Source organism: Sus scrofa, chromosome 8 (genome assembly GCF_054392235.1).
Source record: "Sus scrofa isolate SSC_HxYL_T2T_F1_AM1 chromosome 8, Sscrofa_HxYL_maternal_Yorkshire_Landrace_v2.0, whole genome shotgun sequence".
Classification (NCBI taxonomy): Eukaryota; Metazoa; Chordata; class Mammalia; order Artiodactyla; family Suidae; genus Sus; species Sus scrofa.
This window is the reverse complement of record NC_139390.1, coordinates 1,795,420-1,809,785: the sequence shown is the minus strand read 5'-3', so window position 1 is coordinate 1,809,785 and position 14,366 is coordinate 1,795,420. Positions and strand designations below refer to the sequence as shown.

The window sequence follows — 14,366 nt, the reverse complement described above, 5'->3', positions numbered from 1 at the left end:
ATCTTCTTATTTCTTTCCTGTTTAGAGGTGACCTCTCAGTACTTCTTTTAACATGGGTCTGGTATTGCTCTATTCTTTCAGTTTTTTGTTTGTTGGACACATTATTTCTCCTATTCTGAATGGTAATCTTGCTGGGCAGAGTCCCCTGGCTGCAATTGGCCCTTTTAGAGCTACGGATACATCTTACCCTGCTCTTCTGATCTGCAGTGCTTCTGCAGAGGGAACAGCTGAGAAATTACCCCGTGTGATTAACTTTTTTTTTTCTTGCTGCCTTTAGAATCTTCTAACTTCTGCCATTTTCATTATAACGTGTCTTGGCTTAGTTCTGTCTGGGTTCAATCTGTCTGGGGCCGTCTGTGCCTCTTACATCTTGCTATCCGTTGCCTTTAGATCTGGGAAGCTTATCAGTTCCTCACATGTATTTCCATCTCCTTTTCTTTTGCTTCTCCTGGAATCCCTATTATGCATAGATTGGCAGGCTTTGTCTTATCCCACAGATCTCTTTATACCGCTTTCATGTTTGTCCATCGGGTTTTCTGTCTGCTGTCCTGACGGGTGTTTTCCATTACTCTGTCTTCCAGGTCACTTATTCATTCCTCTGCACTAGTCACTCTGCTGTTCAATGCCTTTGACTCAGCTTTCATCTCTGCAAGTGAACGTTCCAATTTTGTTGGCTCCTCCTCATAGTTTCTGGTTCCTTTCTAAAGTAATCTGCACCACTGTTCACATCTGTTCTTAATTCCTTCAGTATATTTCTGTTGTTGTCTTTTTAGGGCCGCACCTGCGGCACATGGACGCTCCCAGGCTAGGGGTCAGATTGGAGCTGCAGCTGCCAGCCTACACCGCAGCCACAGCAATGCCCGTTCCTTAACCCACTGAGGGAGGCCAGGGATCGAACCTGCATCCTGATGGATACCAGTCAGGTTCATTACCACTGAGCCAACAGGAACTCGTCCTCCAGGGCTTCATTACCTCCTTTTTAGACTCCGTGTCTGTTAGTTTGCAAAGTCCTGCTTCACTGCTGATCCTTCAGGGGGATTCTCCTGTTCACTTACCTGGGAATGGTTCCTGAGCTTCTTCCTTTTGCTTATACTTTTCCTATTCTGTGAGGTTACAGAAAATAATTATCTGCTGTGGTCTTGGAGAGGATTTAAACGTGGGACTGTCCCTGGGAAGCTTGTGAGGGCTTCCTACTGGGTTTTTTGGCATGAGGGCTGCTCTTGGTTTGGATGCCTGCTGCCTCTTTCCTTAGTGTGTGCAGGCTGTCATCCCCCAACAGGGAGTGTGCCCGTGTTCGGCCTGTGCAGGCTTCCAGGGAGATGGAGGCGATGGGCAGGGCCTGGAGGCGGTGCCTGGTTGCCAGGCCCTTGGCAGTGGAGAGGACCCACGGGCAGGTGGGCATGCAGGCCTGGTTGCAGCGCCCTGGGTAGTGGCAGTGACCTCAGGGAGGTGGAGGCGGTGCCCAGAGCCTTCGGCAGTGGCGATGGTGAGGCGTTTGTGTTCCCGGGGGGTCGAGGGCAACGGGTGGTGCTTGGCTGCAGGGCCCTCCTCTGTGGCGACCCCTGAGCTTGGCTGGGGCCACAGGTGGTGCGGGCCGAGTCCAGCTCCGGAGTCCGAGTGGCTGCGGCATTCTGCACGGCCCGGGAGCCTGCACAGAGAAAGCTGTTCCTCCCGGGGTCCCACCCTCCTCCTCTCGTTCCCCGCCCCCCCGCCCCAGTGGCGCCTTGCTTCTCCTGCTCTGAGCTGTGCCACACGGCGCCCTCGCCCCTCAGGCTGTGCCCACAGGGCCACCCCTAGTCCTCTCCCCGGAACCAACCCCTGGGGCCTTAGTCTCAGCGCCCAGTCCCCGCCCGAGCATCTCGGGCTCCCGAGTCCGGGCGGTGGTGCACGCGGCCCGGGGGGGTTTTGGGGAACTGCCGTGCTTTTCTCCGGGGCTCCTTCCCGGCTCAGCTCCCTCTCGGGATGCTGGTCCCGTCCTCATCGCCCGCGCTCTTTTGTTGCAGCCGTCATGTGGAGGGTTTCCTCCCCTTTGGAGGGCTGAGGTCTCCTTCCAGCGCTCAGCAGGTGCCTGTGCAAACCGCCCCCCGCGTCGGTGGGTTTGCCTGTGTCTGTGGAGAGGTGAGCGCCCCGTCTACTCCTCCACCTTCATCCTGCCTCCTCCAAATTTTTATTTTATTCCCCCTCCCTTTTGGGCGCCCCACAGTATGTGGAGATCCCCAGCCGGGGATCAGAGCTGAGCCAGTTATGACCTACCCTGCAGCTGTGGCAATACCGGATCTTTTTTTTTTTTTTTTTTATCTTTTTGCCATTTCTTGGGCCACTCCTGTGGCATATGGAGGATCCCAGGCCAGGGGTCTAATCGGAGCTGTAGCCCCCAGCCTACGCCAGAGCCACAGCAATGCAGATCCGAGCTGTGTCTGCAACCTACACCACAGCTCACGGCAACGCCGGATCCTTAACCCACTGAGCAAGGCCAGGGATTGAACCCAAAACCTCATGGTTCCTAGTCGGATTCGTTAACCACTGAGCCACGATGGGAACTCCAACACCGGATCCTTTAACTCACTGTCCTGAGCCGGGGATCGAACCTGCATCCTGGGGCGGCAGACACCATTGACCCTGTTGTGTCATAGGGGGAGCTCCTAAAAATGTTTTCATCTTCTAATTACTTCATACTCAACTGGTGTCATATTTAATAAGGTGGCCCACTCATCACCCGGTCATCTAGAGGGCCTACACACACGCTCACGCTGCGGTCGGGGCGGGGGTGGGAGGAGGAAGAGGTGAGCTCAACAGAGTCAGGACCTGCACCTGCTGATCGACCATGAGCAGAGAGGCACAACACAGAATTAAGGGCAAAGGAAACACTTCTAGGTTCCCTGTGGGAGGCCAAGAATACAGAACAAGCCATAACCACTTCTGTCCCTCTCATGAAGCCAGACTGTAGCTGCTGGTGTCCCGAGGCAGTTACGCAAACACGTTCACAACAGTTCCAAGAAGAGCCCATCTTATTAAGACCTTCACGGACGGCACGCGAGACCGACGCACCATGCACATCAACTCGTGCTGTTAAGTGGAGACGACGGTTCTGAAGGCCCCTGTTCTGGAATATTTGTCCCCTAGCACAAAGCAGCTGAGCTCAGCGCTAAGAAACAAAGGACTTGGAAATCAATGACACTACGAACTATTTCACTTGATTTTATTTATTTTTTTGGCTGCTGCTGCTGTGGCATACAGAGGTTCCGGGGCCAGGGATCAAACCTGCACCACAGCAGTAACCAGAGCCACAGCAGTGACGACGCTCGATCCTTAGCCCACTGAGCCACCGGGGAACTCCTACAAATCATTTTATAAACTGTCTTTCACTCTCTCCCTTCAAACCGCAGAGGATGTTACAGGAAACACGTCATTAGGTGGGGAGAAACCGGACCGGGAGATGAGAACCGCACTGCCCAGCGCCCAGCCAAGAGCCAGGCCCCCCTGGGTTCGGTCGAGGCTTCACACAACCGGGAAGAGGAGCCAGGACAGCAGGAGGCCGCCCACACTCAACTCAGACACCAGGGCCCGCACGAGGGCGAGCCAGCGGCAGGCCCGCTGAGACGGCGCGGGGACAGGAGCAGGCACCTACCACAAACCTGCTGTGCACTTTTTCTAGGAGTGTTTTTTCATTGAGGGCCATGGCTTCCCCTTTCCTCCTCTTTATTCTTTTCTTTTCCAGCTTTTTACAGGCATACATTTTTCCTGTAGCTCGCACTTGACAGGCACAAACCTAGGTTAAAAGAAGAAAAAAGGGTTTCTAGGTACCTGAGAGCTCTGGGGCTACAAAAGAAACGGTTTTCTCGAAGACAGTTCCCGCTGGTAAGGAGCAGCCGGAGTCTGCCGGGCCAGGACCTCAGCCCCGGACACCAAGCCAGCTCTCATTAACGGCATCAGCTTCCAAGGCCCCCTTGAACGTGTATGTGCCAGAACACGCACCTTGCTCTGCCCCCACCTCTGGCCACTGGGGAAACTGGGCTTATAACATACAAGAGACAGTATTTTATAACCTCCGCTTTGTCTTTTTAGAGCCGCAGCCGCGGCATGTGGAGGTTCCCAGGCTAGGGGTCCAATCGGAGCTGTAGCCGCCCGCCTTTGTCACGGCCACTGCAACGCGGGGTCCTTAACCCACTGAGCACCCAGACGGGTACCCGTCGGGTTTGTCTCCGCTGAGCCAGACGGGAGCTCCCGTAACTCTTTTTACCTTACGGGGTGACTGTTTCCTCATTAAACGCTCCTTCAGAGCGTGACTATGACGGCGCTGAGGTAACCACCTCCCTTCCGTTGGGGCCTGGCCCCTAAGCACCTGCCAGCGCCACCTCTAACTGCAGGTAAACGCCTAAGGCGGGAGCGAGAGGAAACGGGCCAGCCGCTGCCTCCTCCTCCCCGCCAGGGAGGCCGGGTCGTCACCCCTCCTGAGGACGAGGCCCAGGTGGTGAACCCAAGGTCGCACAGCTGGGCGATGGCATGGGACCTGATGTCAGGCCTGCCCGCCTCCCAGTGACTGCACATCCCCCATGCTCCGCGCCTCTAAAGCCACGAGCAGAGATGCCCACCAACGCCCTTTCCCCCGCACTGGGACTAGGTCTGCATAAGGGAACACGAGGCTGTGGACAGAGTAAGGCCCCATGTTTGCCTTTCAAACCCACTGCGAGAAGGGCAGGTGCCTGGGAAAAGTGAAGGCGCTGCTGGAATCTGGGTGGAAAGGGCACAGGCGTCTGCATCGGTCCCAGCGTCCCACCGGCTTCTGGCCAGAACGGACTCTGCGCCCCCTCTGGACAAGGCGCGCGGACCCAGAACTCATCTGTGAACAACCAGTGGTTCCTCTGTCCACACACACGCTTGTTTGGAAGTACAAGGAAACGTGTTAAAAAGTAATCTCTGAGGAGTTCCCGTCGTGGTGCAATGGTTAACGAATCCGACTAGGAACCATGAGGTTGCGGGTTCGGTCCCTGCCCTTGCTCAGTGGGTTAACGATCCGGCGTTGCCGTGAGCTGTGGTGTAGGTTGCAGACGTGGCTCGGATCCCGCGTTGCTGTGGCTGTGGTGTAGGCCAGAGGCTTCAGCTCCGATTCGACCCCTAGCCTGGGAACCTCCATATGCCGCTGGAGCGGCCCAAAGAAATAGCAAAAAGACCAAAAAAAAAAAAAAAAAAAAAAAAGTAATCTCTGAAGTCATACATCACGTGAGTCAAGTCCTTTCCCAGCAGGGGCACCTCCTCTACAAACCAAATATGTGGCTCTAGGGAGACCTCATCCCTTGTAAACACAGACCTCTCTCCTCTGCTCCGCGCTCTGGGCCTGGACGTCGCGAGAGGCAGAACGCGTGAACTGCAGGGAGCAGATAATGTCCTGCTCCAGGAGGCACGTGGACAGAGGAAGGGCTCCTCACGGGAGCTTCTGTTACGAAGGCTCACAACAGGCCTTTGGCCGGATTATGCAAAATATCCTCCACGGTCTCCAGACCCCCCCCACAGAGGCGCACCCCTCGGGTTCTCCCGAAGCAACAGCTACGGGACCAAGGTCCTCCCAGGTGGCACTGCCAGCGGATGACAGGTCTCACTGGTGCGCTTTGCTCTGGAGCCAGCGCTCTAAGTCATGCTAAGGGAGCTCGGGTGGCTGTGGCTGCGGCTGTGGCCTTCGCCTGGATCTTGGGGCACACGTGACTTCGATCACACACGAGCCCTGTGGCCTGCTGCCGGCTCGACGTACCGGCTCAGTTCCGGGGCCCGCCTGGCCCTGGAGACCGAGCAGGGTCACTCCAGAGGACTGAGGGACAGGCAGCAGCTCCCACGTCACCCAGACAGAAGTGCAGGTGGTCCCTGTCCGCCCAGCGCAGTGGTCCCCATCGAGGAGAGGACAGCCGTCACGTTTCAAGACCGTCTCTCATGAACGTGGGGGTTGTATCTCCAGGACTTTCCCAAATGTACACATTTTCTAGCACATTTCAGTGTAGGTACAAGGTACCTATATGTCCAAACAGAGTTAAGCTGAAGAAGCATATTTAACAATACACTCTATTCCATCAACTTTGAGGCTAGTCCTAGTTATAAAAATGGAGCAAAAGGAGTTCCCATCGTGGCTCAGTGGATTAAGAACCTGACTAGTATTCATGAGGATGTGGGTTCGATCCCTGGCCTTGCTTAGTGGGTTAAGGATCCGGTGCTGCCGTGAGCTGTAATGTAGGTTGCAGACACAGCTTGGATCTGGCGTGGCTGCAGCTGTGGTGTAGGCCGGCGGCTACAGCTCTGATTCAAGACCTGGCCTGGGAACCTCCATGTGCCACGGGTGTGGCCCTAAAAAGACAAAAAAAAAAAAGAAAGAAAAAAGAAAGAAAGAAAAAGGAGTAACAGAAATCCCATGGTATGGGAACAGAATAATCTTTTTAACCAGGACAAACTTACCGAGTTTGAAGACTGAATATGGGAAAACAATTTCTTAAGATACATAAAGTGCAAAGGTAAAAGCACAGAGACAGTCAAAGGTTTTTCCAGCTCTCTGAATTTTTTCAAAGCCTGAGGCAAAGTACCTTCATTCAATCTTAATTCTCAGGGTTGCTAAAATTATTTCCCAAATGCAGGCAGGGATAAGTGCCTTGGCACAGCTGACCCACGACCTGACACGACGCCTTTCAGGCATCTTGCCATCAGCTTTTCCAGAAGACACGGCTCGTGACCACTCTCTATGGCTTACCTCTCCGAATCCGCCTTTTCCTAGAACTCTGTAGTGTCTGAATGTCTTCTTTGTTACTGGTTGCCTAATCGATTTAAAAAAAGGGTCAGGTCTCACATCACATTGTTACTTTGAGAGAGAAGAGCCGGCCTAGCGCTTGTCCCGGGCTTTTTAGGGAACCACGCGGCCAGGACGGGGTGCCTGTGCCCAGGGCCTGCGGCCCCCGCAGGGCGGCTCTCAAGACAGGCACGGGAACGCTCCCAACCGCCCGGAGGCACTGGCAGTTGACGCAGAAGGGCCTGGGGATCCTCCCTGGCAAACACGAGCCTGCCGCCCAGCAGCCCGCAGCAGGGAGTAGGTTCTTGGGCGCGGCTCCCCGGGCCTGCCCGACAGCGCGGAAGGGAGCTGACGTCCTCGGTGGGCCGCCTTCTGAAAAGAGAACCTCCAAGTGATGTTTACAGCAAGTCTCCCAAGAAACCCGCAAGAACCAGAACTGGACGTGGGGCAAGCCAGTCACAACAGCGGTAACGATGCTGTCTGAGCACTCATTCGACGAGCCGACCACGTCGTCACACACGCCCCTCAGGCGACCCCAGCAGTCCAGCGGGGCGGATCCTCTGACACCTCTCCTTCACAGGAGGACCTGAGGCCCGGACGGGCCCGGACAGGCCTGGAGACACGCCGTGAAGACGAGGCTGAGCAGGGGCTGAGGCCGCCAAGGCCCAAGCCCTATATCCGGGTACCCGTCGGCGTCTAGGACACATCTGATTTCCTAACTACTGCACCGACAGGCGAACTGCCACCTTAAAACAGTCAACCAAACCAGAAACCGTGTAATAATTTCTGGACAAAAATACCCCGTGCCCAAGAGATCCAAGAGCACGCGACAGGAAGAAAAGTACAAAGCAACTGGTACGCAGAATAAGTTACCACTTGTTCTCACTGAATTTTAAATTAGAACATACCTTTCCAGCCATTTCCACTGTAAAAACCGAGAAAAATAGGAGCTTTCTTGGTATTCTCCAAATGGTTCTCCACTTAAATAGTGATGGATAGCTCTAGAAAAAGATTACATGCAGTCATGTGCAGCTGTTGCATTACAAAATGAGAAACAACTGTCTTTTCGTGCGTTAATGAGCACCAGATACGGGAGAGTGGACAGTCACAACAATTCGACAATCTTTTTGTTTGTCTGTCTTTTTAGGGCCGCACCCGCGGCATATGGAGGTACCCAAGCCAGGGGTCCAATCGGAGATGCAGCCACTGGCCTACACCACAGTCACAGCCATGCGGGATCAGAGCCACATCTACAACCTACACCACAGCTCACGGTAATGCCGGATCCTTAGCCCGCTGAGCGAGGCCAGGGATCAAACCCACATCCTCATGGACACTACTTGGGTTTGTTACCACTGAGCCAGGACAGGAACTCCACCTTTTTCCTTTTTTTTTTTTAACGACCGCACCTGCGACATATGAAGTTCCTGGGCTACGGGTCGAATCAGAGGCAGCTGAGCCTCTGCTACAACCACAGCAACACAAGATCCAAGCCACATCAGTGACCTACACAGCAGCTTGCAGCAACACCAGGCCCTCAACCCACTGAACGAGGCCAGGGATCGAACCCGTATCCTCATGGAGACTATGTAGGGTTCTTAACCCACTGAGCCACAACGGGAACTCGCTATTCTCACATATCTCATATTTTACAGTCTATATAAATTAATGACTCTAGTCAGCTTCCCAGTGTATCTAAACTTCACTTCCCAATACTCTTCAACCTCAGAAACAACAGACTCTGTTTCACTGACCTAGTCTGCCAGATAAATCTACTGCAGACAATTTTTAAAATTATGCCATTTAAAACCGTGCATCAGTTCAATACTGTTTGGGGTTTTTTTGTTTGTTTTTTTGTCTTGTTAGGGCCGCACCCGAGGCATATGGAGGTTCCTAGGGGTCAAATCGGAGCTACAGCTGCTGGCTTGTGCCACAGCCACGCCAGATCCTTAATTCACTGAGCGAGGCCAGGGATCGAACCTGCATCCTCATGGTTCCTAGTCGGATTTGTTTCCGCTCAGCCACGAAAGGAACTCCCTCAACACTGGTTTTTGATATACTTATCCTGACAACCCCCCAGCCACCGCGTCCTGCTGACTGTCACCTGCCCACCGGGAAAAAGGTGGCATAAAGGAGCCATTTATGTTCAGTGTGCAGCACCCGCGCTCTGGGATCCGAACTGAGAAGGTGTGAGGGAGATAAAGGCGTACCAATACAGAAGCAAGACGGGGTAACAGAAACACCTGAGCCCCGCGACTCTGCACAGTGTTACACTGAAGTGCCCGTTAGCACTGCCTTGCCCGGCCCAGGTCAGTGCTTAGAACATAACAGGCCCTTGGGAAATTATTCACTGAATGAATGAATTTGACTCTGTGGCCGAGTGTCCCCGTAAAAACATCAAGATGAGGCCAGCTGATTTAAAACCTCTTTGGGCATTACAAATGCATCAAAAAGGGCTTTAGAAGTACTAGCGCCCGAGCCAAAGTGCAGTTCCTGCTGTTTCCTGAATGGGCCTCTCCCGGTGCCTAGAGCAGCCAGCCCCCCAAGCCCCTGCCCACAGCCACTTTCACCCCTCACTCCTTAACTCACACGGTCTGGCATCTGCGCCCCCTGCTCAACCTGGCTCAGCCCCATGGTGGAGGGAGGGAGGGGACAGAGAGGCCGTGGAGCCAGAGAGCTGTGGACCGGGATGGAGGTGGGCTGCAGGCTGTCCTCGGTGGCTCGGTCACGCCCTGGGCCTGGCCTCTACTCCCACAGCCTGCACCACAGCTAGACGCAGGCAGGACCCCAAAGCTGGCCTCGGGCCTCAGGTGGACACGGGGTTCAGCTGTCTCCTCCCAGCTCTGCTTGATGACCGAGACGTACCCCAGACTCAATGTTCCCCAACAGACAAGTTGCCTGCGCCCCACGGCCTCTAAGCCTCTCTGAAATCCCTTCGCCTCTCCCCATTGTCGCCGTCGCCCTCCAGTCCAGGCCACCATCATGTTTCTCTGAACTGCCACGGCCTCCAGCCTGGTCCCTCTCCCACGACACCCTCTCATCTGCAGCAGAGCAATCTTTAAAAACACTGACTGCTGGAGCCACACTTCTCCTGGCCCCGAGTCGCAGCTCCCGAGTGTGGGTGCGCACTGGCCTCCAGAAGGGCCCGGGAGTCTGGTGAGCGGGGATGGGGAAGCTGACGGAGGCCACGTGCAGCGCACAGTGCGCAGAAGGACCCGGGCTCGGGTGCCCGTCGCCCCGTCGGAACCGCTCCCTGGCCCGCCTCGCCGGGCTCTCCCAGGTGCCTAGGCATTCGTGCCTCCCCCGGCTCTGGCCGGCGGGCATGCAGCAGTCTGTCTCCCTGAGACCCCCTCCCCCCCCCAGCGGGGGAGGCGCTGGAGGGTCCCGCCCCTCCCTGCCAAGCCCTCGGCACTGCGGTGGGCTGGAGAGTGACCCCAGGACACCCAGGCCCTAATCCCTGCCACCCGCGAGTGTGGCCGTTGTGGCTGACGGCAGGGTGCTGAGATGAGCTCGTCCTGGGTGACCGGGCAGCCCTCTGTGCAACCGCAAGTGTCCTGTACGAGAGGGAGGCTGAGGGGGGTCTGGACACACACGGGCTAAGAAAGGGACACAGCGTCAGATGCTGAGAGACTTGAGGGGCCGCACTGCCCGTCTGGAAGGGGGAGGAAGGGAGCCAAGAGGTGCGGCTCCAGAAGCTGGAAAGGCCAGGCTTGTTCCCTGAAGCCTCAAGGGAGCACGGCCCTGCTGACACCCTGGTTTCTCCCCAGTGACTTCCGACCTCCAGAAATGTAAGAGAACAAGTGAGCGCTGTTTTAGACACCAAGTTGGTGGCAATTTGCTGCAGCAGCAGTAGAAACTAATACCGGCTTCTCGGTGATTCCACTTGGTTAAAAGCTCCCAAGGGTAATGGACCGAGTCACTCCTGCTTTTCATTTTGTTCCCAGAACCTACATCAAAGACAGGCAGATAGTAGGAGCTGAGTGAGTGTTTTCTAAGGAGTCCCCTGGTGGCCCAGTGGTTAAGGACTCAGCACTGTCACTGCAGTGGCCCTGGTCGCTGCTGTAGCACAGGTACATTCCCTGGCCTGGGAACTTCCACATGCTGTGGGCGCAGCCAAAAAAAAAGTTTTCCAAAGAGTAACTAACACACCAAGGCTCTGGAGCTGACATCGAGGTGTCTCAGGATGGAGACTCAAGTCACTGGGGCTTTGTCTCCTTTTGTTCTCTATTAACCCCAACCCACTGGAAGGCGACCATCAGGGGCTGAAACGTGTTCCGCCAAAGGCATAAGCTGACGTTCTAAGGCTGCCCCCGGTAAGCGTGACCTGCATTTGTGGCAGATGCAGGTGGTAGAGAGGAGGTGACACTGAAGCAGGGCCAGCCCTCACCCACCGGGGCTGCCGTCGTCTGAAGAGGTGAGAACACAGCGACAGAAGCCCGGGCGGGGGGAGAGCGACAGCGGCAGAGGCTGCAGGACTGCAGCTGCATGCCCTGGAGCGCCCAGGACACCGGCCACCAGTGGGAGCTGCTCGAGGAAAGAAGGACCCTCTCTAGAATTCACGGTGTTGTAACCCTGCTGACACCTCGATCCCAGTCTTCTGGCTCCAGAACTGCGAGGCAACTAGTTCCTCTTGTTTTCAGCCACCCAGCTGGCACTTTGTTATGGCAGCCCTGGGAATCCGACAGTTCCTGGCAGAGCAGACACCCAATGAATGTTTGCTGAATGAATCAGCTACACGCGAATGTCCACATTAGTGTGCAAATGACTGCATCTTGGGCCAGGTCACTGCAGAAACCACTCTGCCTTCCTGAGTGCAGAAGGAAGCTGAATTCAGCCACAGGGCTCTGACTGAGAGCCGGCCTGTCATACTGCAAAGATCTGCAGGAAAAATATTTCCACCAAGTGCCGAGGTCTGAAAAACACATTTTATAGGACTCCTCTCGTCCTAGAACAGGCATTCTGGATGGCTGAGCAGCCCGGCCACAGCCGGGACTGGCTGCACTGCGCCCATCTTGGGACCTGGGCCTCTTCGGCAGCTATGCTAGCAAAGGGCACCATTTTAATTTGGAAAGGACGCTGACAAGAGCTTGTCCCCCACGGAGAAGGCTGCAGAGTCCCCAGCCCCACACACCTCGTGCACTCCTCGAAGGCATCCTTGGAAGGGGCCTCCTGCAGCCTCAGTCTGCACTCCTGCACGGCTTGGGCGGGCACCTCCGCGAAAGGGGCTGCCAGGTCCTAAGGAGGCAAAACCAGACCATGACGATTAGGGGTTCGCAATCCACCCACGGGAAAGAGAGCCTAATGCCCCTCGTAAGCAAATTACCCCACAAAATGTGCGGGGTACCAAGTCGGAGCCCGGCCTCCCAGGTGAGGGCGCTGCCTGCCTTGGGGGCCTTCCCCACACATCGCCGAGCAGTGCGGAGAGCAGGGCCCAGGACACACCCGACACCCACGCGCACAGCAGCACCAGCCACAAACCTGAAGGACCCGCACAACCTGTGCCCATCGATGGCCGGCTGGACAAACACAACGTGGTCCATCCAGACGGCGAGGGGGTTCTCACACCTGCTACCACCTGGATGAACCCTGAGGACACTGCGCTAAGGGACATAAACCAGTCCCAAAAGGACAAGTTTCACTGTACGACTGCATTATGTGAGGTCCCTAGACCAGTCCGATGCAGAGACAGAAGGCAGGATGGCAGCTGCCAGGGCCGGGAGCCGGAGCTCAGCGGGACAGCCGGGTCCAGCTTTGTCGGGTGGAGAGAGGCCAGGAGCTGGGCCGTGGGGCTGGCTGCACAGCCGTGTGTGTGCACTTAACCTGCTCAACCGCACCCCAGAAGCGGCTACACTGGGGCATCTTCCGTTTGGGGCTTTTTAAACCCCACACTCAGCCACGCACACGTCTCCCCTCATGGAAACAGCACGTGCAGTTTTGTCAGTGCGTGCTGACACCCGCGGGGCCACCGGGTTTTCTTGCGAGACCGCGTGGGTTTCCAGAGGGTGGGTTTCCGCCCTCTGCACCACGGTAGTTGCCACTCTTCTCCACTGCAAACGCCGCTGCTGTGAACACCTTTGTACAAGTGCAGCTTACAGTTTAGGTTCCCGGAAGGAGAATTACTGCTTCAAAGGGCACACATTTTCCACATTTCTATTTGTTGCAAAACTGCCCTCAAAAATTCCACATTTTCACTGATATGTCTCCTTTTACAAGTTTCCCATCCTCTTAACCCTCATCCAGAGAATTCTGGAAAGAGAAAACATAGAAAACTGCTTTCCAGATCTACTGAAAAAAATACACAGATCCTGTTCAATTGTACATCTGTTGTTGGAAATGAGAAGAGCATTCTACACCAAACTCTAGCCACGCTGATCACGGTAAAACTTTGTTTTCTAGGGAGTTCCCACTGCGGCTCATCAGGATAAGACCCCAACTAGTATCCATGAGGACGTGCGTGCGATCCCTGGCCTTGCTCAGTGGGTTAAGGATCTGGCATTGCCGTGAGCTGTGGTGTAGAGGTTGCAGACGCAGCTCGGATCCTGTGCTGCTGTGGCTGTGGTGTAGGCTGGTGGCTATAGTTCCGATTAGACCCCTAGCCTGGGAACCTCCACATGCCAAGGAAGCGGCTCTAGAAAAGACAAAACAACAAAAAAAGATACTGCAGTAGTGATAGAAATATACAAGAAAACTCACCTTTCCCCCCAAACCCAACAGCACTGTTATAATTAACAACGGTTCACAGCTGCCACTTTGGCTGCATACTCCAAGTGTGGCATCATGTCATTCAGCCTCCCAACAACCCCGTGGGAGAGGCTCCAGAAGCTGCAGAACGTTCTGGTACACTCAGAGCCAACAGCGGGGAGCCAAGTCTGAACCACGCCCTTCCCAGACCAGCCTACGAGGCAAGGATGAGGGTGTGCGTCCCCTCTCCCATTTCAGAAAAGAAGTTTGTTCATTCATTTATGCCACAAATACGCATTGTTCCAGGCACAGGACAAAACAGAAAACAAGATAAAATTTTCACAGAAGACAAAGCCATGAAATTCCAGCACTTGTCTCAAAAATACATGTTTTAAAGATATAACTCTCAGTATTTTCTATAGTATTATTTCCCCTCAATTTCCTGAAGCTAAATTAAAGAGCACGTTCACTCCATTAAGACTTAACTGGAGTTCCTGTTGTGGCTCAGGGGAAACAAATCCAACTAGGAACCATAAGGTGGCGGGTTCGATCCCTGGCCTCACTCAGTGGGTTAAGGATCCGGCATTGCCGTGAGCTGTGGTGCAGGTCGCAGACGTGGCTAGGATCCCGAGAGTTGTGGTGTAGGACTGCAACTGCAGCTCTGATTCGACCCTTAGCATGGGAACTTCTATATGCCGCACGTGTGGCCTTAACCTCCCCCCCACACCCACCCTGGACTATTTAATGATTTACTTCAAATAGAGATTTTTTTTTTTCTTTTTAGAGCCTCACCTGTGGCATATGGAGGTTCCCAGGCTAGAGGTGAAACTGGAGCTACAGCCACAGCGACACCAGATCTGAGCCACATCTTCTACCTACACCACAGCTCATGGCAATGCCAGATCCTTAACCCACTGAGCAA

At 54.8% G+C, this 14,366-nt stretch overlaps 1 protein-coding gene across 18 annotated transcripts in view; it reads right to left on the bottom strand.

Moving 5' to 3' along the window:
* GRK4 (G protein-coupled receptor kinase 4) overlaps positions 1 to 14,366 on the bottom strand; it is a 53,909-nt gene that overhangs the window by 18,001 nt on the left and 21,542 nt on the right. For 6 of the 18 annotated variants that reach the window (XM_005666504.4, XM_005666506.4, XM_005666505.4 and 3 more), the window contains 4 exons: positions 11,895 to 11,998; positions 7,672 to 7,764; positions 6,728 to 6,791; positions 3,629 to 3,769 (listed from right to left, as the gene is read on the bottom strand). In XM_005666504.4, coding sequence (XP_005666561.1) covers positions 3,629 to 3,769; positions 6,728 to 6,791; positions 7,672 to 7,764; positions 11,895 to 11,998 — 402 coding nt within the window. Of the gene's footprint in view, positions 1 to 935; positions 1,633 to 3,628; positions 3,770 to 6,727; positions 6,792 to 7,671; positions 7,765 to 11,894; positions 11,999 to 14,366 lie in introns of those variants that run through there. The other 12 variants (XM_084971288.1, XM_084971295.1, XM_021100943.2 and 9 more) reach the window with 6 other exon arrangements.